The 24,762-nt window shown below is 38.4% G+C and overlaps 1 protein-coding gene across 9 annotated transcripts in view; it reads left to right on the top strand.

Annotated features, from left to right (window-relative positions):
• C2CD3 (C2 domain containing 3 centriole elongation regulator) overlaps window positions 1–24,762 on the top strand; it is a 145,495-nt gene that overhangs the window by 59,995 nt on the left and 60,738 nt on the right. For all 9 annotated transcript variants that reach the window (XM_049652074.1, XM_049652047.1, XM_049652031.1 and 6 more), the window contains 8 exons: window positions 815–1,061; window positions 3,602–3,782; window positions 5,204–5,387; window positions 7,025–7,197; window positions 8,799–8,922; window positions 14,111–14,379; window positions 14,734–14,823; window positions 23,488–24,090. In XM_049652074.1, coding sequence (XP_049508031.1) covers window positions 815–1,061; window positions 3,602–3,782; window positions 5,204–5,387; window positions 7,025–7,197; window positions 8,799–8,922; window positions 14,111–14,379; window positions 14,734–14,823; window positions 23,488–24,090 — 1,871 coding nt within the window. The remainder of the gene's footprint in view (window positions 1–814; window positions 1,062–3,601; window positions 3,783–5,203; window positions 5,388–7,024; window positions 7,198–8,798; window positions 8,923–14,110; window positions 14,380–14,733; window positions 14,824–23,487; window positions 24,091–24,762) is intronic.

Raw genomic sequence — 24,762 nt, 5'->3', positions numbered from 1 at the left:
ACTGGAATCATGCCACTGTCAGCTGTAGGCTTTGGCTTTTTCCCCTTTTTTTGCTTGTGATATTAGTGTAGTCTGGTATTTCCCTTCCCTTCTCATTTCATTAGACCCCATTCTTCGCTGACAGAGCATAAAATAATCATAGCTACCAGGTACTTAGCACTTATTGTGTACTAAGTATTGTAGTTGGTATTTTATATTTGTTTCCTCGACTTAGTCCTAACTGCCCTTTGAGGAAGTTTTATTACCTACATTTTACAGAAGACGAAACAGACTTAGAAATGTTAAGTTGATTACTTAGAGTCATCCAACAATTAAGTGGCAGAGCTAAGATTTAGCATGGTCTGATGAGCATTTGGACCATTTTTAAATCTGTTAATAGTGGATAATATCAACCTTTGCAGTGTTAAAAGGATTATAGATGGAAGATGTTATTGGTAATATTATCCAAGTCTTATCTGCCAGACACCGAAGTCCATACTTTTTCAAGTTGAACACACTGTAAAATAATGCAATTCAATAAGCTTGTACTGGGATAGTTCTCAGTCCCAGATGCTGGGCTTGGGGTCATGATGATAACAGAGATAAATCAGACACATCCCCTGCTTTCAGATTGCTACGTTAGAACTTATCTGCCTGGGAATTTTTATTTGATGAGTTACGGTAGAATGATGTTTTTTCAGACCACTATTACTTTTCTAGCTGTAGACCCATTTTTAACAAACTGAGAAAATTAAGCCAAGTAGGAAATGCAGCAGCAACACTGAGACATGATTGATGGTTATTATTTGCTCATTCATACTTTCTCTTCCTCTAGAGATCCCAAAATTTCTCGCCTGCTGCTTGATGCTCAGTACCCAGTTGTTGCTGTTGACAGCTACATGCCTGTGATTGATGTGTTCTCAGGCCACCAAAATGGGAGTCTTCGCGTCTTTTTAGCCATGGGTTCTTCAGATCAGATAATGGCACTACAAAGATTAAAGAATGAAGAAGGAACACTTCCACCCTTCAGCCCTAGGCCAGCCCATTTTCTGGACCAGCCGTCTATAGCATCTGTTACTATGGTAGTCACTAACCACTTGATTATTTATAAAAACCATAATCTCATTTTAAGGTATACAACATGATGTTTTGATATATGTAACACTATGAAATGGTTACCATAATGAAGCCAATTAACGTTATCAGTCACTTCACCTTGTTACCTTTTGGTGTGTGTGGTGAGAGCACGAGATCTATTGTTTTGCCAAATTTTAAGTTCCATAATCTCATTTTATCTTGCATGTTTTAGTGAAACCATTGCCCCAGATCATTATTTCATTAGTGAAAAGAAACATATTTGCACCCTAATACTTGCTGTAGATTAAAGGAATTATTTATTTTTTATGATTTAAATGTATATCTGTGTTCCTCTGAGCTTTTTGAATCTATAAAGAAACTCTAATTGGACAGCCACCTCTTAATCCTCTAATTCACTAACGGTTAATTAATTGCCTTTTAAAAAATTGGGGTGAATGTAAAACTGCATTTAAAAAGTCTTAATTAAAAAAAAGATAATCAGGGGTGCCTGGGTGGCTCAGTCGGTTGAGCATCCGACTTCGGTTCAGGTCATGATCTCACAGCTCGTGAGTTCAAGCCCCGCATTGGGCTCTGTACTGACAGCTCGGAGCCTTGGAGCCTGCTTCAGATTCTGTGTCTCCCTCTCTCTCTGCCCCTAACCTGCTCGCATTCTGTCTCTGTCTCTCTCAAAAATAAATGAACGTTAAAAAAAAAATTTTTTTTAAGATAATCAATGGGGGGGAAAATGGGGGCAGAAGGTTGAGAATGATTCCAAATGTAAGCCAGCAAATCTTACTCTGTTTCTCAGCCAAATCCAGTTGGAAAGTTGTAGTGAAGTTCCTTGCTTTTCTACCAGTAAATTCTTAAAAATAATTTGTACAGTGTTGGACAATTGAGAAAGCACATTGATACACTTTTTCATGTTTATTTCCCTAACACTACATGAGGTGAGTCATTGTCATTCTCTTTTTAAGTGATGAAACAGAATCAAAGAGGTGGTGTTACTTGTCCAGGGTCACATAGCTAAGAATGAGAAAATCACTGTTCAGACACAGGCCTTCTGACTCAAAGTCCAGTCTTCATTCTACTGTGTCATGTCCTACTGTTATCTTACCTTTGGTGTCTTTACTAGCATAGCCAAATCTCAGTTTCCACATGATTTAAGTATGTTATATTTTCTAATCTGGATCTGAATGACAAATGTGATGTCTATGACAGAGAAAGAACTATTAGGAAAATGTCTATGAGTAGGTTATTGTTTATTTGTATGTTATGAACTCCAAACTTTTCTTTACTGTTTCTATTAGATACTAGTGTCTACCAATAGATAATAGTAGCTTTTTAAATTTGACAATGACATAAAAGCACAAACACAGAAAACTTATCTATAATATTCCTAAGTCTATTTTAGGTATTATATATGGCCCTCACTTTGCAGTGTAGACTCAGTTTTCATTAAATTCCATACCAAAAGTTAGAAAATGTTACTCATTATGAGCATAAAAGAACTCTCTGAAAGATTAGATATCTATAAATAAATAGTTTTTCTTCCTATACTCATGTCCCTCATCCATTTCAGCATCTACAGAACTGAATTATTACTGTAATACTGTATGGCCAAGTTAAGTAGCTGCTGAGATTGTTTTTCTTTTCTGGGGAATCAAAATGAAAGTTTTCTGTTTCCCTGAGGAAGGTTTTGGAGCAGATACTGCTGATAAATAAAGCAAAGACCTTATGCAATCTGTTCCAGATTCATGGGATTAATGGTTAGAATGTTAAACACATATACATCATACAATTTTATCTGAATCCTGAATCCCCCCTTTGAATATTCCCAGTTATCAGTTGTCTAGTGTCTGTCGAGGCTGTATAGAGTAGAAGTAAAGAGCCTTGGCTCTCGAGTCAGACTACCTGAGTTCAAACCCTTATTCCACTGTTGTTAGCTATACATGTTAAATTAACTACTACAAGTCAAAGGCTTAGTACAGTGCCTGGCTATAGTAAATAATAAAAACATTAAATTGTTATCAGTAGTAGTTACTTTCAGTAATGGTATATTCACGACCTCCTTGACTAGTCCTTCCTTACCATTAATGAGTAGTCTTGGTGTTATTCCAACCTTCATTAAAAATAGTAAGTAAATTAATACCTGTTTGCTTCACATATGTATTTTTTATACAAGAAGATATTCTTAATGTGTCCTATTCTTAATGTACTAAGAATCAGGAGCTGATTGAATTTTATCAAATACCTTGTTAGCATTTATTGAGATAGTCATGTTTCTTTCCTTTATTCTATTTAATGCACTGAAACATTTATGGATTTCCTAATATTGACCTAGGCTCACAGTCTAGGGTAAATCCAGCTGGATCTGATTACAGTGAGCAGTTGTGAGATTTATACACAATGAGAATTAAGTATCTGTTTTAGTATCAGCTAATTATGACTGTTTCTTCATCTGTACTCAGATTTTGTAGAGAAGCAGGAATATTCTAAGAATATTTTTTTCTTTAAAGCTCACCAGTATCTCTGTTTCATTTAATAGGCAGAGGACCAAAGAAATGGATTGATGGAGCATCACTTTGAGCTCCACGTAGAGAGTGTTAAAGGGCTAGCCCCTCTTCAGGCAACAGTCTGGGGAGAAGCAGATTGTTATGTCCAGTACTACTTTCCAGTTCAAGACTCTCAATCCAGTGTGCTAAAAGGACCTGAGTTCCTTGAAAACGGTAGGTTTAGGAGGTTAGGGTTTCTCATTCTTGTATGGTTCTTTAATTGGCTATACTTAGGATTTTTTTTTTTTTTTTTTCCCTGAGTGAATTTTGAGTTCCTAAATGTTTCGAGTCTTACCTGGGTAGTACAGAAGATGGGCTAAGTTTTAATTTTTCCTTTCTTATGTTGTTTTTTGTAGCTTTTTATTTTGATATGATTTCAAATTTACAGAAAAGTTAACAAAAATAGTACAAAGAACTTCTATATACCCTTTACCTAGATCCCACCCATTATTTATATTTTGCCTGGTCACTCTTATCATCCATACATATACAATTGATTCTCATTATTCAAGGTAGTTACATTCTACATAACATAACGGCGTGAAACACTGAATTAGGGAATACTGAACCATTGCTCTTAGGAGAAATATGTACATATATATCTCACATAGATCATAGTTGTAAATCCTAAAACAACTTATCCTAGTAGATTCTATTTTCTTTATTTTACAAAAGAGAGAAGTGTTAAGTGACTGAGGCTGCCCCAGTAACAATAACGTGGTTGGCATTCAGACCCCATCCAACTGGCCCCAGAGCCGGATATTCTTGCACTACACTACACTACACTACCCCCTACCATTTCCATTGTCTCATCATCTCTAAGAGCTAAAACAAGAAAGCAGAGTGTCCCCTTGTTCTAGCTCAGTTGAGAATGATCAAGTCAGGTGGCTCAGATTTTTTTGGCATTCTGAGTATGTCCACATATAACTGCAAAAGCACTGCCAGTATTGATTTTAGGGTTCAAATAAGGAACTTGTATCCAGAATATATAAAGAACTCTTACAAATAATAATAAAAAGACAATCTAATTAAAAAATATTTAGAAAATCTAAATAGACATTTCTCTTAAGATATATAAATGGCGCCAATAAGCACATGAAAAGATACTCAGCATCATTAGTCATTTAGGGAATGAAAACCAAAACCACCACAGAATACCACTTCTTTTCACCAAGATGGCAATAATTTTTAAGCAAAAACAAAAACAAAAATCAAACTAACAAGTGTTGGCAAGGATGTGGAGAAATGGCAACCCTTAGACATTGTCCAGCAATGAAGGGATCTCTTTCTTCTATATTATCATGGGGCCCTTGGGGGACCATAGCTACTATGGAAATAGACCTTGATAAAAGTAACATAGAAGATACAGGTTCTGGTATCAGGTGCATGATCTACTAACTCTAAGACCTTTGGATTCACTATGTAACTTCAATATGTCCTATCCTGTCTGTTAAGTAGGAATAATAATAGTTGCTTTGTTTTTCTCACAGGAGTTTTGTGAGGATAAAATTGAAATTGAATATTAGCATACTGTCTTGCTACAGATAAAGCACTAAATGTGTTGGATTATTCTGAATTGCTTTTCTTTTCCAAAGGAATCTCTTTGAAGCCTTTCAGATCTGCAACCACACTCTGTGTTCCAGATCCCATCTTTAATAGTGAGCACCATCACTCTCTCCTGTTGCCAGCTGAAGTTCCAGTGCAAAGGCTTCTGCTGAGTGTCTTCTCTGCACAGGGGCCCATGCCTGGAGGTGGAGTCCAGTTTGAAATCTGGTGCAGGTATAATGTGAAACCAGTTTTGTGCCTAGAAAGGAAGTGCAAAATCATAGAGCATCCTTCCCTTGACATCGTAGTTTGAATTATAAGGAAGCTTAGCTTGAATTATAAGGAAGCTAAGCAATCCTTTCTACCCTATTTTATATTACCTGGCTTATTAGTGACTCTTCTCCAGATTTTACTTAAATCTGCTACATTATTAGGCTCTTTAGAGCAGTTGTATCTCATGCTTCTAACCACTTGTTACATTTGGAAGTGAAGTTCTATCAGTTTTACCTCCTACTGCTCTTAAATATTTAGTCACTTGTTTTCTTATTACTGCCCTATTTAGTTCAGGCCCTCATCATATCATGCCTAATTTACTGATAGCCTCCTTACTGGTCTCCCCGCCTCTAAACTCATTTCTTATAATCTGGTCTTCCCACCACCAAAAGAGTAGTCTTTGTAAAATTTAAATCCATTCATGTAACAGACTTGACGTGAATACACAGGCTCAGCCTCTTTTGCATCCCTGCGCCCAAGAAGTGACAAAGAGAGTATAGATTCAAAATAAGAAACAGCATCAACAGAACTAGGGCAGAGTACCATATACTTGCCAGAAACTTTTCCTAAAAACAGTCAGGTGAATTTAAGTTTCATTTAAAACTGATACAAGAATGGAATGTTTTGGAACTAGAGGGTATTATGCTAAACGAAATTAGAGAAAGACAAATATCATATGACTTCATTCATATGAGGACTTTAAGACACAAAACAGATGAACATAAGGGAAGGGAAGCAAAAATAATATAAAAACAGGGAGGGTGACAAAACATAAAAGACTTTAAAAAAAATTTTTTTTAATGTTTTATTTATTTTTGAGAGAGAAGGAGAGACAGAGCATGAGCAGGGAAGGGACAGATAGAGAGGGAGTCACAGAATCTGAAGCAGGCTCCAGGCTTTGAGCTGTCAGCACGGATCCTGACGCGGGGCTGGGACCCACAAACTGTGAGATCATGACCTGAGCTGAAATCGGACGCCTAACTGACTGAGCCATCCAGGCGCCCCCATAAGAGACTCTTAAATATGGAGAACAGAGGGTTACTGGAGGGGTTGTTGGAGGAGGGGATGGGCTAAATGGGTAAGGGGCATTAAGGAATCTACTCCTGAAATCACTGTTGCACTATATGCTAACTAACTTGGATGTAAATTTAAAAAATAAATAAAAAAAAAAAAAGAATGGAATGTTTTGACAAGAGATGGAAGTACAGTAGATACTAATGGATGCTTTAAATTTGAGGGACTTAGGCCTGAAGCCATAGAAGAGATTGGTACTGCTCCATTTGGAACCACTTTCACTGGCACCAGGGTGTATGTTCGTAAAAGTGGCTACTCCCAGCAGTCTAAGTCAGATGCAGATATCCAAACAGAAAGCTTGTGGGAAGCTGGCCTTTGTTCTGAACATAGAGTATAATTTATGAAACACTTCCTCCACATGATGGGCAATAAATCCAGTCAGATTGGACCACAGCTGTATACCACAAATACAGAGCAATCAGGCTCCAAAGATAACTCGATACCAAAAGCTGATCTCTTGGGCAAATTGAATAATTTATCCACCTAATTCTTCCAACAACAGCTTGTGCTTGTGTGGCTTACAGATACTATTATCCTAACGTGAGAGACCAGATGGTTGCCAGAGGAACCTTGCCATTATCGAGGATCTGTGCCATGGTAACCATGCAGCACCATGAGGATGTGGGAATACAGACCTTTAATCTCCCTTTAACTCCCAGGCTTGAGAACAGGAAGGAACTGAGGAACCAGTCATCAGGTAATTGAAGACTGGTTTGCCCTTCCCTTTTGAAGTCAGTACATGTAAATATCCCTTTTCTCTATAAGTAGTGACTATTCATATTGTGTGAGACCCTTTTAAGAATCTGATGAAAACCATGATCTACCTTCTCTTAGAAAAATGAATATATAAGTGTATTGTATGCAAATTTTGCCTATAGTTTAAAAAATTCACATTTGCAGGGACTCTATTGTTTGTCTCATTTCACCTTTAACTTCAGCAAGCATTTAAGAAGCCTCACAGCATAAATCCTAAGTGTTGTGTAGGCGTATTCAGAGAATTAGTATTCCAAGGCAACATGAGCAGATGTGGGATTGGTGGAATACAGTTAGCATGAACTGGGAATTCACTGTAAGGATGGAAGAGGTTAGGATTTAAAGTTGGAAAAGATTAATTAGAATTTAGACTTTTGAATTACATCCTAATTGCTTCATTAGGATGACCTGCCCTCCAAGTATGTCATCAGATAACTAGAATTAGCCTTCTAAATCAAGTTACTATGTTTGCTGGAGAGTATTCCACAACAGGAGGTTTTTATCTTGCCATGGTTAAGATTGAGTTGTTCCTCCTGTCACTGATCAGCTTGTTCTGTTGTTTCTTTTTTTTTTTAACATATTTTATTTATTTTTATATTATTAGTATTTTTAATTTTTTAAATGCTTTATTTATTTTGAGAGAGAGAGAGAGACAGAGTGTGAGTGGTGGAGGGGCAGAGAGAGAGGGAGACACAGAATCCGCAGCAGGCTCCAGCCTCTGAGCTGTCAGCACAGAGCCCGACATGGGGCTTAAACCCACAAATTGTGAGATTATGACCTGAGCCAAAGTTAGATGCTCCACCAACTTAGCCACCCAGGCTCCCCTTTTATTATTATTTTTTTTAATGTTTATTTTTTAGAGAGAGAGAGAGAGCACACATGCATGCACAAGTGAGGGAGGGGCAGAAAGAGAGGGAGAGAGAGAGTCCAAGGCAGGCTCCACGCTCCCAGCATGGAGACCCACACAGAGCTCAAACTCACAAACCATGAGATCATGACCTGAACCAAAATCAGATGCTTAACCGACTGAGCCACCCAGGCACCCCTGTTCTCTTGTAAAGCTTTCTCTGAAATGTACGAAGGTAGAATTTTTGTAAAAGGATGGCATGTAAAGGATGTTTCAGGTGGTGGTGGTACAAAGGTGATAGAAGTGTAAGTGTGGAAAAGTTTAAAAACGAAGAAAGGCTGGAGTCCATCTCAATTCTATAAGGATAACTGGAAGTTTAAAAAATCTGGAATTAAGTTCTGCCTCTGATAGTTGTGTGATCTTGACAAGCAGTTCAGTCTCTGAGCCATAGTTTCTTGGATGTGAAATGAAAATAGTAACTTTTGTTCTACCTTTATTAATCTTAAAGTATAATAATATAAAATGATTCTGGCTATGGACATATTATCTCACTGCTCATGCCCCTTATTGTTCATTAGGATTGTAGGCAATCCTAATGATTGTCTACCAAACCCCAAGTCTGACCAGGACTTGGGGTTTGGTAGAAGAGACACTGTGCCAACTAACTTTTCTTTTTTCCTTTTGTCCTCAATCTTAAGGTTTACTGGATGTGGGCCTAAAATACAGGCGTACTCCAAGAACAGCAGAGGGAGTTCTTGCTGCCCGAGCTGTCTCTATTTCAGTTGAGATAATCAGAGCCTGTGGTCTGCAAGCAGCAGCCAAGTAAGTCCACCTCATGTTTTTTCATTGCAGTCCACACAGTATATGATGCTCATATATGTAAAACTTCATTTGTACGATTTCCAGTTCAGTAAGCACTTTATTTTTTTCTTTCTCTCTTAAGAAAGCATGTAAGAGTAAAAATGAGTAAATCACTTGCAAACTTTACTGTTATTAGCAACTTAGGTCCTTGACTTTGGTCAACAATCTTGGAGCACCTGGCTGCCTCAATTAGAAGAGCATGTGACTCTTGATCTTGGGGTCATGACTTGGAGCCCCACGTTGGGTGTGGAGATGACTTAAAAATAAAATCTTAAAAAAATTAAAAAATTTTAAAAATTAAAAAATAAATAAAAACCACACACTTATCCTCTACCCGACTTGATCACTTATTTGTGGTCATATCCTACACCCTTAAACCAGGCCAGGGCCAATGATTCTTCTATAATCTCCTATCCAGTCTCTGAGTATCACCTCCCATTTTTCTAGTTTGTTCCCCTTCAGTCTGTTTGCAATACAGAAACCTCTGTATTGTGATCCTCTGAAAACTTAAGTCAGACCTTGACACACCTCTGCTTAAAAATCCATCAGTGACTTTTCATCTCGTACAAACTACTTAAATGTCTATAAGACCCAACTTGATCTGGCTCCTTATTATTTTTATGACTTCATCTCCTCCTGTTCATCTCCCCTCTGTTTACTGTCCTCCAAACACTGACTTTATTGTTTCTGAACACACCAAGCTCATTTCCCTCTCAGGGATTTTGTCTTGCTGTTTTTTCTGCCTGGAGCACTGTTTCTAAATATAAACAGCATGGCCTTCTCTTTCTCCTTCAGGCCTTTGTTCATACTTCTCTCTACCTTGAGTGTTTTTATTCCTTTTGTCCACTAAACAAACTCCTATTTTCTTTGACTTTGCAGCTTCTTTGCAGCCTTCCTATATGTCTTCCTACACGTAGACAGAATTGGTGCTTTGTCCTTGTCTTTTAGCACCTTGGTTGCAGTTATTTGTTATTTGAATATTCTTTTCAGTTATTGGTATACATGAGTTTTCTCCAGTAGGCTGTGAGTTCTTATAATCACTGCTCGAACTCCTCTGTGCCCCCTGCCACCACATAGCATAATTCTAGCGCATATAAAAGGTACCCACTAAGAAAGAGAACTAAGTCATACTTCTACTGTAGGCTAGTTCACTTTGGACACAAGTTCAAGAAAGAAGGCAAGTGTTCCCTTTTTTCCCTTGCTGTAACTTAGAGTCAGATCATTTGCCTTTAACTTTGCACTCTGTAACTAACAAATTCAATTACTGCCATGCGAGATCTGACACTGAAGCAACTGGTAAAATGTTCAGCCTGGTTAATATTTTCCATCACTGAATTCTCCAAATGGATTTCCAGTAATTGCTTGAGAACATTTAGTGTCAGTGATACCAAGGCAGTTTTTTAACCATGCCATTCCCTCACATTAAAACTTTTGTGATGGTTTTCTATCGTCAGTAGCAGTGGTCTTCTAATTTTAATTGTGCATTCCTACTAACAGAAAAATAAGGGGCGCCTGGGTGACTCAGTCGGTTAAGTGTCTAACTCTTGATTTCGAATCAGGTCATGATCTCATGGATTGTAAGTTCAAGCCCCACATTGGTCTCTGCACTGACAGTGTGGAACCTGCTTAGGATTCTCCCTCTCCTTCTCTCTCTGCCCCTCCCCCACTTGCGCATACGCACACACACGCTCACTCTCTGTCAAAATGAATAAACTTTAAAAAAAATAAATAAATAAAAGTTTCACATACCTAGCATACCCTCTGAATATCTGGTACTTATTCATGTATAAATCAGCTTCATGTGCTACTATATTATAATACGTTATAAAATCTACAACAGCATATATAAAACTTTAACATATATGATAACAAATATAGAAGTGGTAATATTTTCTTCCTACGCCCAAGTAGGTTATCCTATATATAAACCCCCTAGGTTGTACACACTTGACTTTAGAGACTACTGGTTCCCAAGATAAACTCTAACCTGCTCAACTTGGCATTCCAAGCCCTTCTTTTTTTTTTTTTTTTTTTTTTTCAACGTTTTTAATTTATTTTTGGGACAGAGAGAGACAGAGCATGAACGGGGGAGGGGCAGAGAGAGAGGGAAACACAGAATCGGAAACAGGCTCCAGGCTCCGAGCCATCAGCCCAGAGCCTGACGCGAGGCTCGAACTCAGGGACCGCGAGATCGTGACCTGGCTGAAGTCGGACGCTTAACCGACTGCGCCACCCAGGCGCCCCCCAAGCCCTTCTTAATCTGAGTCTTGAAAAAGAATAGGAGTTGTCAAAATACCCAAGAGAGCTGAAAACTATTCTGTTCAAAGAGAAGAACATGTGCAAAGGCATGGAGGCATGAAATTTGTGTGTATGGAATACCTGTTCTGTGTAAGACCCAGCCAAGGTCAGAATTTGTAAATATAGCGTTAACTAATATTTAACTGGCAGAGAAGGACTTAGAGTTTAGATAGTCAGTAGATCTTGGAGAGACTGCATAATAGATAAGAAACTCAGTAGTCCCTCTTTCTGGGGATCATGGGGAAACTCAAATCAGATGGCAGGCAGTTTGCTGTAAATCCTGCATTTGGTTTGTGTCACCGTTTCAAGAAGGAACGGTAAGAAGCCAGGCCAATTCTAACACTACATTTTCTGATAGTTTGGGACAGTTCTGTGACAAACACAATATAATGGAAACAAATTGCACTAGAAACGGGAGCCACCTCCATCTCCCACTAGCTGTGCATGATCTTGGGGTAGTTTCTTCACCTCTCTGGGTCTGTTTCTTCCTCTGAAAAATGGAAATTATGAATACTTCTCCTGATTTTATAAGGATCAGTGTAAGAATTAACAAATATGAAGTAACTTTATAAACTACCAACTACTATTCAAATAATTAGTTCCATTTGTATAGATAGTTTGTATAAATAATGTTACCTTTATTAGCCGGTGGAATATAGTAAAATCAGAAATAAGTTTTACATTGCATCTTATTGAAGAAAGGAATTCTTGGTATCCAGATAGCAGGTGCTCTGAAGTCAGCCTTCTCTCATCAAGAGAAAGCAACCCTCATCTGAAGTGCCAGTGGTCTCCCTGAAAATACATTTTCAATGTCTGTGTAAACAGACCCCTTCTTTCTTTTTCACTTGAGTCTTTTAATTAACCTGATCTTTAACTGAGGATGAGTAGAAACTTCCATGAACATAAATGGGTTCATTGATTTGCTGGTGAAGTACTAGCAAAAAGATAATTGGACCAAAGGAAAAGCAATCACAGTCTAGATATAGACATAGATATATACATATATTTATAGTCACTTGATTGACAGAGATCTTGCTGCACTAGTTTTTAAGTTCCACAAGGGTAAGAAATTATAGCTCTTTCACTCCTATATGTATCTAGCTCTGAGCCCAGTGCATGACACACAGAGAAGATGGTCAGGAAATAATTATTGAATGAATTAATTCAGAATAGCTTTGGGCGCAAACCTTTCTTTCTTATCAATGCTATATCTGAGAGTTTCCTGTTAAGAGCCCTTTCATTGCCCATAACAGGTTCTCTGCTTTGTATGTATTATCTAGTGTAATTTTTACGACACTCCTTGAACATTTTATCTTTGTTTTTTTAGCCATTACTGGCATTTGATCTATTTCCCTCTCATGTTTCCTATACCTAATATATACTTCAGAGTCTGCTGTTGTATAGACATACACCAGTCTCCCATTAATGATTTTAGGTTACTTAATTTCATAAGAAATGAAAATATAATAAGCATATAATTATACATACGTCTTTAGTATTTGTATCCTTATGCTATCCTCATTTTAGCAAAGAGGACAATGAAACTTCAAAGAGTTGAATAACTTGTCCAAGGTCACACATTTAATTAAATGATAGAGCCAAGATTCAAGCTCCAAGTTACTACCCTCTACCAATGTACACCAAGTACAGTAAAGAAGGAACACCTCTAACTCTTCTTTGGGGCTGTCAGAAAATGCTTCAAAAAGAGGTGACCTCTTTGCCTAAATGTCAATTTTATACCCTTGGGGAAGTTGGGGCAAAGGAGTTTTCCTCATACTATACCCACACACTAAAGACTTGACTGCTCTTTATGAGTGTTAGTTAAAGATGGATAGATTCTGTCTGTACATGTGGAACATATGTACTAAGAAAGAGAAGAGCAACCCCAGAGACATCTGGGAACTGACCTGGCAATCATAGCTGGACTGGGTGTTTTCTTGCTGAGCATATATAATCTCATGGAACACCAGCATCAGACAAAGCTGCTTTGCAACCATGATGAGATGAGACAAAAATAAAATTATTCCATAATCTTGTCTAGGAACAAACCAAAACAAGGTCATTATGAAATCACAAAAATACCCAACATCACCCCCATCCTGGCTACAATGAGTGACTGACTGCTGCTGCTTTACCAATCCTAACCTTAGCCTCATTCTAGTTTTAATGTTTATTTGTTTTTAAGAGAGAGAGAGAGCACAAGGAGGGGAGGAGCAGAGAGAGAGGGAGACAGCATCTGTAACAGGCTCCAGACATTGAGCTGTCAGCACAGGGCCCGACGCAAGGCTCCAACTCGGGAACGGTGAAATCATGACCTAGGCCAAAGTTGGACGCTTTAACCGAATGAGCCACCCATGTGCCCCTAGTCTTCCCTCCTAGATAAGATTCATTAGAACAACTATCAAGAGCAAAGCTCCACTCCCAGGAACGTCTAAATCAACTAACAGGAGTCTAGTGCTAGTAGTCCTTTCTGATACTTTCTTACTAAAATTCCCCATGATTTCCCTTGGTGTATGTTCTTTCTCAGTGTAATGAGCAGTAAAGCCAAGTTGTTCAACTACTGTTGCTGCCTGCTAGTCTTTGGCTGAAGGTCAGTGACAGTAAAATGGAGTGTCCCTGGAGAGTGTAACTCTGGTAGACAGATGAATATTGTCTTCCCCCACCTCATACACATACATTATGATATTTAAATAATTAAGAAAGCACACTGTGGCTCTGCCCAAAGCCTAGATAGGAAATATCTGGTGGGTTAGTGTTCTTGGTGGCCTCGTGGAGATGGTGGAGATGTTTTCTAGGCAGTCCAGCTGAGTTATGTTACTACCTTCTCATTGCCATCCTTCTCCCTTTACAGGGCTTTGGCTGAGTTGGAACCCGCTCTACAGTTCAGTGCCACAGTTGGGGTCAATGCCTTTGTCACCACTCATCTCTCCTTCCTGCCCAAGGGAGAACAGCGCCGAACCCGCCCTGTAGCTTGTTCCTTCTGCCCTGAGTTCTCCCATCATGTTGAATTTTCATGTAATTTGGTGACTCAGCACTGTAGTGGAGAGGCCTGTTTCCTGGCAGAGCTGTTGGAGTTTGCAGAGGTCACCTTTGCTATTTATCATGAAGATACCAAGTCAGGTGAGCACCAAATGACCCATCACAACCAGAATTAAAAGGGGTGCAGTTTGGGGATATCTGTGTAGCTCAGTCAGCTAAGCATCTGACTGTTGCTATCACCTCAGGCCATGATCTCACATTTTGTGATACTGAGCCTTGTATCAGGATTCTGCTTGGGATCCTCTCTCTCCCTCTCTGCCTCCTTTCCATGCACGTGCCCTCTCAACATAAATAAACATTTAAATAATAATAATAAAAAAATAAAAGGGGCTCTGCTTTGAATGATATAGCCTCTCCTAGGAAATACATGTTGAAGTGTTTAGCCCTTTGGTCAGAAGAGCATTAAATAATTTCTCTTTTTGTTTGATTTAACAGCCACTGATGTAACCAGTATTCAGTCAATCAGAGATTATCTGCTTGGAGTAGTAAAGGTTCCTACAAAAGAGCTGCTGGTCAAAAGATCTGGTAAGGATTCTGGATTATCACTTTCTAATCCTACCCCCTCCCCCCATTTGCTTTCCTACAAGAGATCTTGCATGGCTCCCTGCAAGATATGCAAAAGAAAACATGACCCATAATACATGCTTTTGAATTCTCCCAGGTACCTCAGAAGTTTTCTGGTAAGTATTTTAAGTCCTCTCCTAATCATTTCAGAAGTCTTCTAACAAAGCAAAGTAGCTCAAAACTTTGTACTGTCATCTTACTCTAGGAAAGCTGATGATGATGATGTTGATGATGATGATGATGATGATGGTGGTGGTAATACTACAAATAATAAATATGGTGATACCCATTATATTATATAGCATTTTGTGAAATATTTTCTCAGATACTGTGTGAGCCTCATTATAACCCTGCTTGGTGGGGATACAGGATCTTACTATTTTTATCTTACAAATGAGGAAATTTAGGCTCACAAAATTTAAATGATTTGCCAAAACTGCACAACTAGTGAGTGGCAGTACTGAAAATCAAATCCAGGTTTACCCATTCTTGTTCATTGTACCCCCCCTCTCTCACTGAAGAAAGAATAAAGAGCTAAAGGCCCAAAAGAAGACAGCCTCCAAGGCCGTCTGGAAATAATGGTCCTATTCTACTTACTGCTAGCTCAGTGACCTAGACCTTTCTGAGCCTCAATTTTCTTATCTCATGAATGGAGACAGTTAATTCCAACAAGTCTACAAAGTAGGGGCTGGTGAAAATAGGGTATATAAAGAACCTGACGTATAGTGGACATTCAGTAAATGTCACCTTTCCTTCTCTTGCCCATCTTCCTTCCTACGATTTTGTAATCTACTTTCCAGAATTGTGTCATACATCTCCCAAGTTTAATTGTGAATTAAAATTTGAGCAATACTCTAATAAACAAGTACTCTCTATGTGCCTACCAGAGAGAAGTCTGTACAACTTGGTATATAGGGTTTCTCACTTATGTCATTTATTTATACAATGTGGTAATTAGGAGAATTTGGGCAGGTCTCTGAGCTTCCATTTTCTCATCTGTAAAATAGGGATTATTATCCCAGTTAGCCCTCAGAACTTCACAGCATTATCAGGAAAAGTAAATGAAGTGGTATTTATGAAGCCCTAAGAGTATATCTGACACCCAGTAGATACTCAGTAAAGAATAACTATTATTATTTTGAAATCTAGTGCCTGGTCCTTGGTGTATGTTCACCAAGTAGCAGTTCCTTCAGTGGAAGACCTAGGACTAGGTCTTTTCTACGGTATTGATAGCACCTTCATAACATTTCACTAAATGATGTATATGTGTTTTAATAGGGATGGCTGAATGAATAGGGACGTAGGCAAGTTTTATTTTCTCTCATTGTATTCCTCCTCTTCTCCATCCCTCGTGTAGCAAAATACTGAATTATACATTTTTAGATTCAGGAGGACTTTTAGAGGCCTAATATCCTCATTTGGCTGATGAGAAAACTGAGGGTTGGAGAAGTGAATTGGTGCCATGGATCATATGAGGCAGGGTTTTGGTGGAGGGGGGTTGTTTTTTGTTTGTTTGTTTTTGTTATTTCTGTTGTTGATGTCTCTTAATCTTTTCTTTTTTTAATTTACATCCAAGTTAGTTAGCATATAGTGCAATAATGATTTTAGGAGTAGATTCCAATGATTCATCCCCTTTGTATAACACCCAGTGCTCATCCCAACAAGTGTCTTCCTTAATGCTCCTTACCCATTTAGCCCATCCCCCCACCCACAACCCTTCCAGCAACCCTCAGTTTGTTCTCTATATTTAAGAATCTCTTATGTTTTGTCCCCCTCCTTGTTTTTATGTTATTTTTGCTTCCCTTCCTTTATGTTCATCAGTCTTGTATCTTAAATTCCTCATCGGACTGAAGTCATATGATACTTGTCTTCTCTAATTTTGCTTAGCATAATATGCTCTAGTTCTAGCCACGTAGTTGCAAATGGCAAGATTTCATTCTTTTTGATTGCTGAGTAATACTCCATTGTATGTATGTGTGTGTGTATGTATATATATGTATATATATACCACATCATCTTTATCATTCATCTGTCAGTGGACATTTGGGCTCTTTCCATACTTTCAATATTGTTGATAGCACTGCTATAAACATTGCAATGCATGTGCCCCTTTGAAACAGCACTCCTGTATTCCTTGGATAAATACCTAGTAGTGCAATTGCTGGGTTGTAGGGTAGTTCTATTTCTAATTTTTTGAGGAACCTCCATACTGTTTTCCAGAGTGGCTGCACCAGTTTGCATTCCCACGAGCAGTGCAAAAGAGATCCTCTTTCTCCACATCCTTGCCAACATCTGTTGTTGCTTGAGTTGTTAATGTTAGCCATTCTGACAGGTGTAAGGTGGTATCTCATTGTGGTTTTGATTTGTATTTCCCTGATGGTGAGGGATGTTGAGCATGTTTTCATGTGTCAGTTGGCCATCTGGATGTCTTCTTTGGAGAAGTGTCTATTCATGTCTTTTGCCCATTTCTTCACTGGATTATTTGGTTTTTTTGGGTGTTGAGTTTGATACGTTCTTTATAGATTTTGGATACTAACACTGTGTCTGATATGTCATTTGCAAATATCTTTTCCCATTCCTTCGGTTGCCTTTTATTTTTGCTGACTGTTTCCTTCACTGTGCAGAAGCTTTTTATTTTGATGAGGCCTCTATAGTTCATTTTTGCTTTTGTTTCCCTTGCCTCCGGAGACATGTTGAGAAAGAAGTTGCTGTGGCTGAGGTCAAAGAGGCTTTTGCCTGCTTTCTCCTCTAGGATTTTGATGGCTTCCTGTCTTACATTTGAGCTTATTTTTGTGTATGGTGTAAGAAAGTGGTCTAGATTCATTTTTCTGCCTGTCGCTGTCCAGTTTTCCCAGCACCATTTGCTAAAGAGACTGTCTTTATTCCATTGGATATTCTTTCCTGCTTTGTCAAAGATTAGTTCATATGTTTGTGGATCCATTTCTGAGTTCTCTATTCTGTTCCATTGATCTGAGTATCTGTTTTTGTGACAGTAGCATACTTTGTAATACGTTTTGAAATCTGGGATTGTGATGCCTGCAGCCTTAGTTTTCTTTTTCAAGATTGCTTTGGCTATTTGGGGTCTTTTCTGGTTCCATACAAATTTTAGGATTGTTTGTTCTAGCTCTGTGAATAATGCTGGTGTTACTTTGATAGGGATAGCATTGAATATGTAGACTGCTTTGGGTAGTATCAACATTTTAACAATATTCTTTCAGTTCATGAACATGGAATGTCTTTCCATTTCTTTGTGTTGTCTTCAGTTTATTTCATCAGTATTTTAGTTTTCAGAGTACAGGTCATTCACCTCTTTGGTTAGGTTTTTTCGTAGGTATCTTATGCTAGGTATTTTTGGTGCAATTATAATTAGGATTGTTTTCTTAATTTCTCTTTCTGCTGCTTCATTACTGGTGTATTAAAATACAATAGATTTTATACATTTATCCTGTATCCTACAAACCTATGGAATTAGTTTATTAGCTCTAACAGTTTTTTGGTGGAGTCTTTCTGGTTTTCTAATGTATAGTATCATGTCATCTACAAATAGTGAAAATTTTCCTTCTTCTTTAGCAATTTGGATGTGTTTTATTCCTTTTTGTTGTGTACTTGTCATGGCTAGGACTTCCAGTACTATGTTGAATAAAAGTGGTGAGAGTGGACATCCTTGTCTTGTTCCTGACCTTAGGGGAAAAGCTCTCAGTTTTTACCCCAGTAAGGATGATGTTAGCTGAGGGCTTTTCTAAGTGACCTTTATTATGTTGAATTATGTTCCTTGTAAAGGTACTTTGTTGAGGGTTTATCATGAATGGATGTTGTACTTTATCACATGATTTTTTCTGCACCTATTGATAGGATCATATGGTTCTTAGCCTTTCTGTTATTGATATGATGTATCACACTGATTGATTTACAGATATTGAACCACCCTTGAAAACCAGGAATAAATCCCACTTGATGGTGGTGAATGATTTTTTTCTAATGTACTCTTGGATTCAGTTTGCTAGAATTTTTGAAGATTTTTGTATCTGTATTCATCAGGGATATTGGCCTGTAGTTTTCTTTTTATTGTGGTGCCTTTATCAGGTTTTGGTATCAGGGTAATGCTGGCCTCACAGAATAAATTTGGAAGTTTTCCTTCCTCTTCTATTTTTTGGATTAGTTTGAGAAGAATATTATTAACTCTTCTTTAAATGTTTGGTAGAATTCACCTGGAAGCCATCTGGTCCTGGACTTTGGTTTGTTGGGAGTTTTTTGATTACTGATTCAGTTTCTTCACTGGTTATCAGTCTCTTCATATTTTCCATTTCTTTCTCAGTTTTGGTCATTTTTATGTTTCTAAGAATATATCCATTTCTAGGTTATCTAATTTGTTGATATATAGCTTTTCATGATATTCTCAAAATTGTATTTCTGTGGTGTTAGTTGTTATTATCTCTGTATTGTATTTATTTGAGTTCCCTTTTTTTTCTTGATCAGTTTGGCTAGAGGTTTATCAATTTTGTTGATTTTTTTTCAAAGAACTAGCCCCTGGTTTCATTGTTCTTTCTCTCTTTTTTTTTTTTTTTTTTTTTGTTTTCAATATCATTTATTTCTCTTCTAATCTTTGTTCTTTCCTTTTACTGATTTTACATTTTCTTTATTGTTATTTTTCTAGCTCCTTTAGGTGTGAGGGTAAGTTGTTTATTTGAGATTTTTTTCTTACTTCATGAGGTAGCCCTCATTTGCTATAAACTTCCCTCTTAGAACTGCTTTTGCTGCATCCCAAGATTTCGGACCATTGTGTTTTCATTTTCATTTGTTTCCGTGTACTTTTTTATTTCTTCTTTTATTTTCTAGTTGAACCCTTCATTGTTTATTAACACTTCATGTTGTTTAACCTGCATATATTTGTACTCTTTGTAGATTTTTTTCTTGTGGTTGACTTCTAGTTTCATAAGTTGTGGTCAGAAAAGATGCATAGTATGACTTCCATCTTCTTGAATTTGTTGAGACTTGTTTTGTGGGTTAATATGTGATCTGTTCTGGAGAATGTAATGTGTGTACTTGAAAAGAATGTGTGTTCTGCTGTTTTAGGATGGAATGTTCTGAATATATCTGTTAAATCCATCTGTTCCAGTGGGTCATTCAAAGCCACTGTTTCCTTATTGATTTTCTGTTTAGATGATCTATCCCTTGATGTAAGTAAGGTGTTAAAGTCTGCTAGTATTATTGTATTATTACCGATTGTTTCCTTTATGTCTGGTATTAACTGTTTTATGTATTTGGATCCATAAATATTTTTTAATGTTTATTTATTTATTTTGAGAGAGAGGGAAAGAAAGCACACATGAGCAAGGGAGGGGCAGAGAGAGAGAGAAGGAGAGACAGACTCCCAAGCAGACTCCACGCTTAGCGTGGAGCCTGACACAGGGCTCAATCTCAACAAACTGTGAGATCATGACCTGAGCCTAAATGAAGAGTTGGGTGCTTAACCAACCTAGCCATCCAGGTGCCTCTGGGTACATAAATATTTATACTTGTTATATCTTCTTCTTGGATTGTCCCCTTTATTATTATATGGTGTCCTTCGTTGTCTCTTGTTACAGTTTGTTTTAAAGTCTATTTTATCTCATATAAGTATTGCTACTCTGGCTTTCTTTTGATATCCATTTGCCTTATAGATGTTTCTCCATCCCCTCACTCCATCACCTCAATCTGCAGGTGTCTTTAGGTTTAATGTGAGTCTCTTGTAGGCAGTATACAGATGAGTCTTGTTTTTTTATCTATTCTATTACCCTGTGTATTTTGATTGGAATGTTTAGTCTATTTACATTGAAAATAATTATGATAGATGTGTATTTATTGTCATTTTATTATTTGTTTTATGGTTGTTTCTGAAGATTTCCTCTGATCCTATCTTTCTCTCTTTCATGGTTGATGATTTTCCTTAATGATATATTTGGATTTCTTTCTGTTTATTCTTTGCATATTTATTAGTGGTTTTTGATATATGGTTACCATTAGGTTTTCATATCACCTCTTCTGCATATAGCAGTCTATCTTAAGTTGATGGTCATTTAAGTTTGAACCCATTGTTGACTCCTCTCTTCTGCACATTTTAGGTATATGTTGTTATATTTTATATCCTTTTAATTTATGAGTTCTTTGACTGATTTTTTACAGAAACATCCATTTTTATGGCTCTTGTGTTTCCTACCTTTATACTGTCACTTTTGGTTTCTTCTTTCCTCAAAGAGTCCCCTTTAATATTTCTTACAGAACTGGTTTAGCGGTTATGAACTCCTTTAGTTTTAGTTTGGGAAACTCTTCATATCTCCTTGTGTTATGAATGATAGCCTTGCTGGATAGAGTATTCTTGGCTGCAGAGTTTTCCCCTCAGCACTTGAATATATTGTGCCACTCCCTCTGGCTTGGAAAGTTTCTGCTGAAAAATCCTGTTAGCCTTATGGGTTTTTCCTTGTAAGTTACTGTCTTCTTTTGTCTTAATGCTTTAAAATTTTTTTCTTTATCACTATATTTTGCCAATTTAATTCTAATATGTCTTAGTGTGAGTTTGCTTATGTTGATTTTGTTGGGAGTTCTCTGTGCCTCCTGGATCTGGATATCTATTTTCTTCCCCAGATTTACAGAAGTTTTCAGCCATTATTTCTTCAAATAAATTTTCTGCCCCCCCCCCTTCTCTCTTATTATCCTGGGACTTCCGTAATATGAATGCTACTACATTTGATGGAGTCACTGAGTTCCCTAAGTCTGTTCTCACTTTGCATAATTCTTTTTTCCTCTGTTTTGTTCAGTTTTATTTCTTTCCATTATTCTGTCTTCTGGGTCATAAATTTGTTCCTCCACTTCTTGAGCTTCTGCTATGTTCTTATCTTTGTGTTAAGGAAGGTCTCACTCATGTGTTCCACTCTTTTCTCGACTCCAGTGAGTATTTTTATGACCATTACTATATATTCTCTATCAGGAATGTTATTTATATCTGTCTCACTTAGATCTCCAGCCATGGCCTTGTCCTGTTCTTTCATTTGGGATAAATTTCTCTGTCTTCTCATTTTGTCTAAGTCACTGTGCCTGTTTCTGTGTGTTGGGAAAGTCAGCCACATCTCCTGTTCTTGAGGGTCATGATCTTGTGAAGAAGAGGTCCTGTAGTGTCCTGTGGAGTAATGTCCAATATAATTTTGCCCAATGTAAGTATTGCTACTCCTGTTCCCCATGGCTTGGTACTTCCAGGAGTGTCTCCAGTATGTGCTGCGTGTGCTCTCCTGTTTTTTCCTGGTCACTTTATCCTTCAGGCCAGTTGTCTGCAGAGGCTCTCTTTGCCTTTTGTGGGCAGTGTTTGGTCCCTGGCCTGAAGGTGGTGTGCATTTTAACTAGGTGTGCTCTGGTCTTTGTGTGAAATGAAACCTGTCACCACTGCCACCCCACAGGAACCCAGCCTCCACAAAACTCCCACGTCGGGAAACACATTGTGAGCAGAGATTTGGGCTAGTCTTCTGGGGCAGGGGGCCTGTGGTGCTGGGACTAAGGCAAGCATGACTGGGAGGGACAGTTGCACCAAAGCAGGGGGTATGGGGCTTGGTGTAAGCAAGTTAGGTAATGAGTGTCAGCACTGCGTTGGTTCCCTGTGCTTATGCTGAGGGGTGGGGAATGTAAATGACACCAGCCAACTTCTCGTTCCAGAGGCGTCTCTTTGTGAACACTATCTCTCTATCTCTCTGGGACACTCTCTGAAGTGAGCAAATAACTTTCCCACTGTGTGCCCTAGTGTATGTTCCCACACTGTGTTCCCAGGCTGTTTGCCTACCTCCTCTCCAAGAGCAGCCCCAGTGCCCTCTAGGCTCTATCAGAGCCAAGCATGCTGACCTTTCAAACTCCAGGCTTTAAGCCCCACTCATTACAGGAACTCAGGAAATTCAGCCCCTCTTGTCTTCCAAGCCAATTGCTATGGGGATTCATTTCCCCCATGAACTCCCCTGTGCTAATCTATCTCCCTTCCATGTGACCATGGCTCTCCCCCTACCACAACGGCAATAGTTTCTTTCCCAAACTACGTCCCTAACGCTACCTACCTTCTTCGATGTGGCCTCTTCTCTCCCTTTAGTTGTGAAGTTTGTTCTACCAGTCTTCAGGTCAATTTCTGGGGTATTTAGGATGATTTGATAGTTATCTAGTTTATTCATGGGACAAAGCAAGCCAGAGTCCTCCTACTTGGCTGCCATCTTCCAACCCCTCCATTTCACATTTTTTGTAGCACTTCTTTCAAACTCTTCCAAAACCATTATCTCATTTGATGATTAAACAACTTTGTCTGATGTGTAAGGTTAGCACTAATTTTCCCATTTGTCAGGTAAGGAAACCAAGGCTGAGAGAAATTAATGGCTTACCTAGACTGAACTACTAGTTTTGAGATGAGCCTAGGAGAGAACTCAGGTCTTCCAACTCCCAGCCTTTGTTCTTCCATCTGATCACATTGTCTTTCAGTAATCAGATGAAACAAACTCCAGTGCTCTGTGGATATGTTTTCTTTTCTATCTTGGGCCAGGGTGATGGTGGCTCTGAAGTAGGAAGTGGGTATATCTTTTTATTCTTAAAACAATAATTGAAAATCTTATTTTTTTCCATAAGGGATCACAGGATGGTATCCTATCATTTTACCAGAAGATGGGGCCCTGCCTCACTGTTTGGAGCTCATGCAGAAGATTGTGGGTGGCCTAGAACTTTCAGTTTCCTTCACACATCCTGGAGATAGAGAGCGGGTGTTGGAAGCTGCTGAGCTATTGGGCTGGAGCTTTGAGAATAACCTGAAGAATCTTGTCACGATGGATGAAGAGGAGCCAGCCACTGTCACCATATCCACCCCAAGGCTCTGGCTGCCCATCCATTGTGTGCTTCTTGCCGGCCAAAAGCACATTCATAAGAACATACACTGCTACCTCCGCTACAAATTTTACGATCATGAAGCCTTCTGGACCCCTCTCAAGAAGCCTAAAGAATCTACAAACAAAAAGCAGGTCATGGTTACTTTCAAGGCATCCAAAAGAGCAGAAGTCAATAGGGGCCCGTCACTGCTTTGGTATTTCAGGGAAGAGAGGTTAGAGGTCCAAGTGTGGCGGGCTTATGGCAATGACAGTGTGGAGAGGCCCCACCAGACAGACAGTTGGATTGGCTCAGCCTATGTGGACCTGGTCAGACTTGGGGAGAGGTCAGCAAGGACATTAACTGTCAGTGGTAAGTGAGGAACCATCCTCAGCTGTTGTGGTTTGAGTACCTGCTCTATGACAAGCACTATGTGATACACTCCCTAGAATATTGTTCTCAGTCAGTAAGTGTAAAATAAAACTGGGTGAACTTGGGGGACTACCTGAAAAAAAATGTATAAGAGCCTATATGATAATCTAGAATGCTCGTTTTTTAAATACTCTGAAAAACATCCCTGCTAATGAGACTAGGATATCCTCCCTGTCTGGTCAGCATATCTTGAAATCATAAAGAAAATCTTCATGGTATTAAACTAGTTCACAAGGCAGAAAGGAAAAAGGTAACATTTTACAAGTGGCATTATGTGCTAGATGCTTTCTTTTCAACTTTCGTTCAGTACTTGATACATATACTTGGCCTTGGGAGTTCAAAATGAATAAGAAATAATGAGAGAATAGAGTAGTAAATAAACATTTACAGTGAAGAACTATGAAAAGGTATTCTCAGTGGTATTATGGAGCACAGGGATGCAATATCTCTTTGGTTCAAGGATGATACCTCAGTGGAAATGACCCTTGAACTGAGTTTCAAAGGACTTAGGAATAAGCCAAGAAAAGGGGGGGGGGGGATGATATTCTGAACAAGAAAATAGCCTGTGAAGGTGCAGAGGCATGAAGCAGTTTGACACCTTTTAGGCACTGT

This window comes from Panthera uncia, chromosome D1, assembly GCF_023721935.1.
Source record: "Panthera uncia isolate 11264 chromosome D1, Puncia_PCG_1.0, whole genome shotgun sequence".
In the NCBI taxonomy this organism is placed as follows: Eukaryota; Metazoa; Chordata; class Mammalia; order Carnivora; family Felidae; genus Panthera; species Panthera uncia.
The sequence above is the reverse complement of the archived record's forward strand: the minus strand, read 5'-3'. Positions and strand labels throughout refer to the sequence as shown.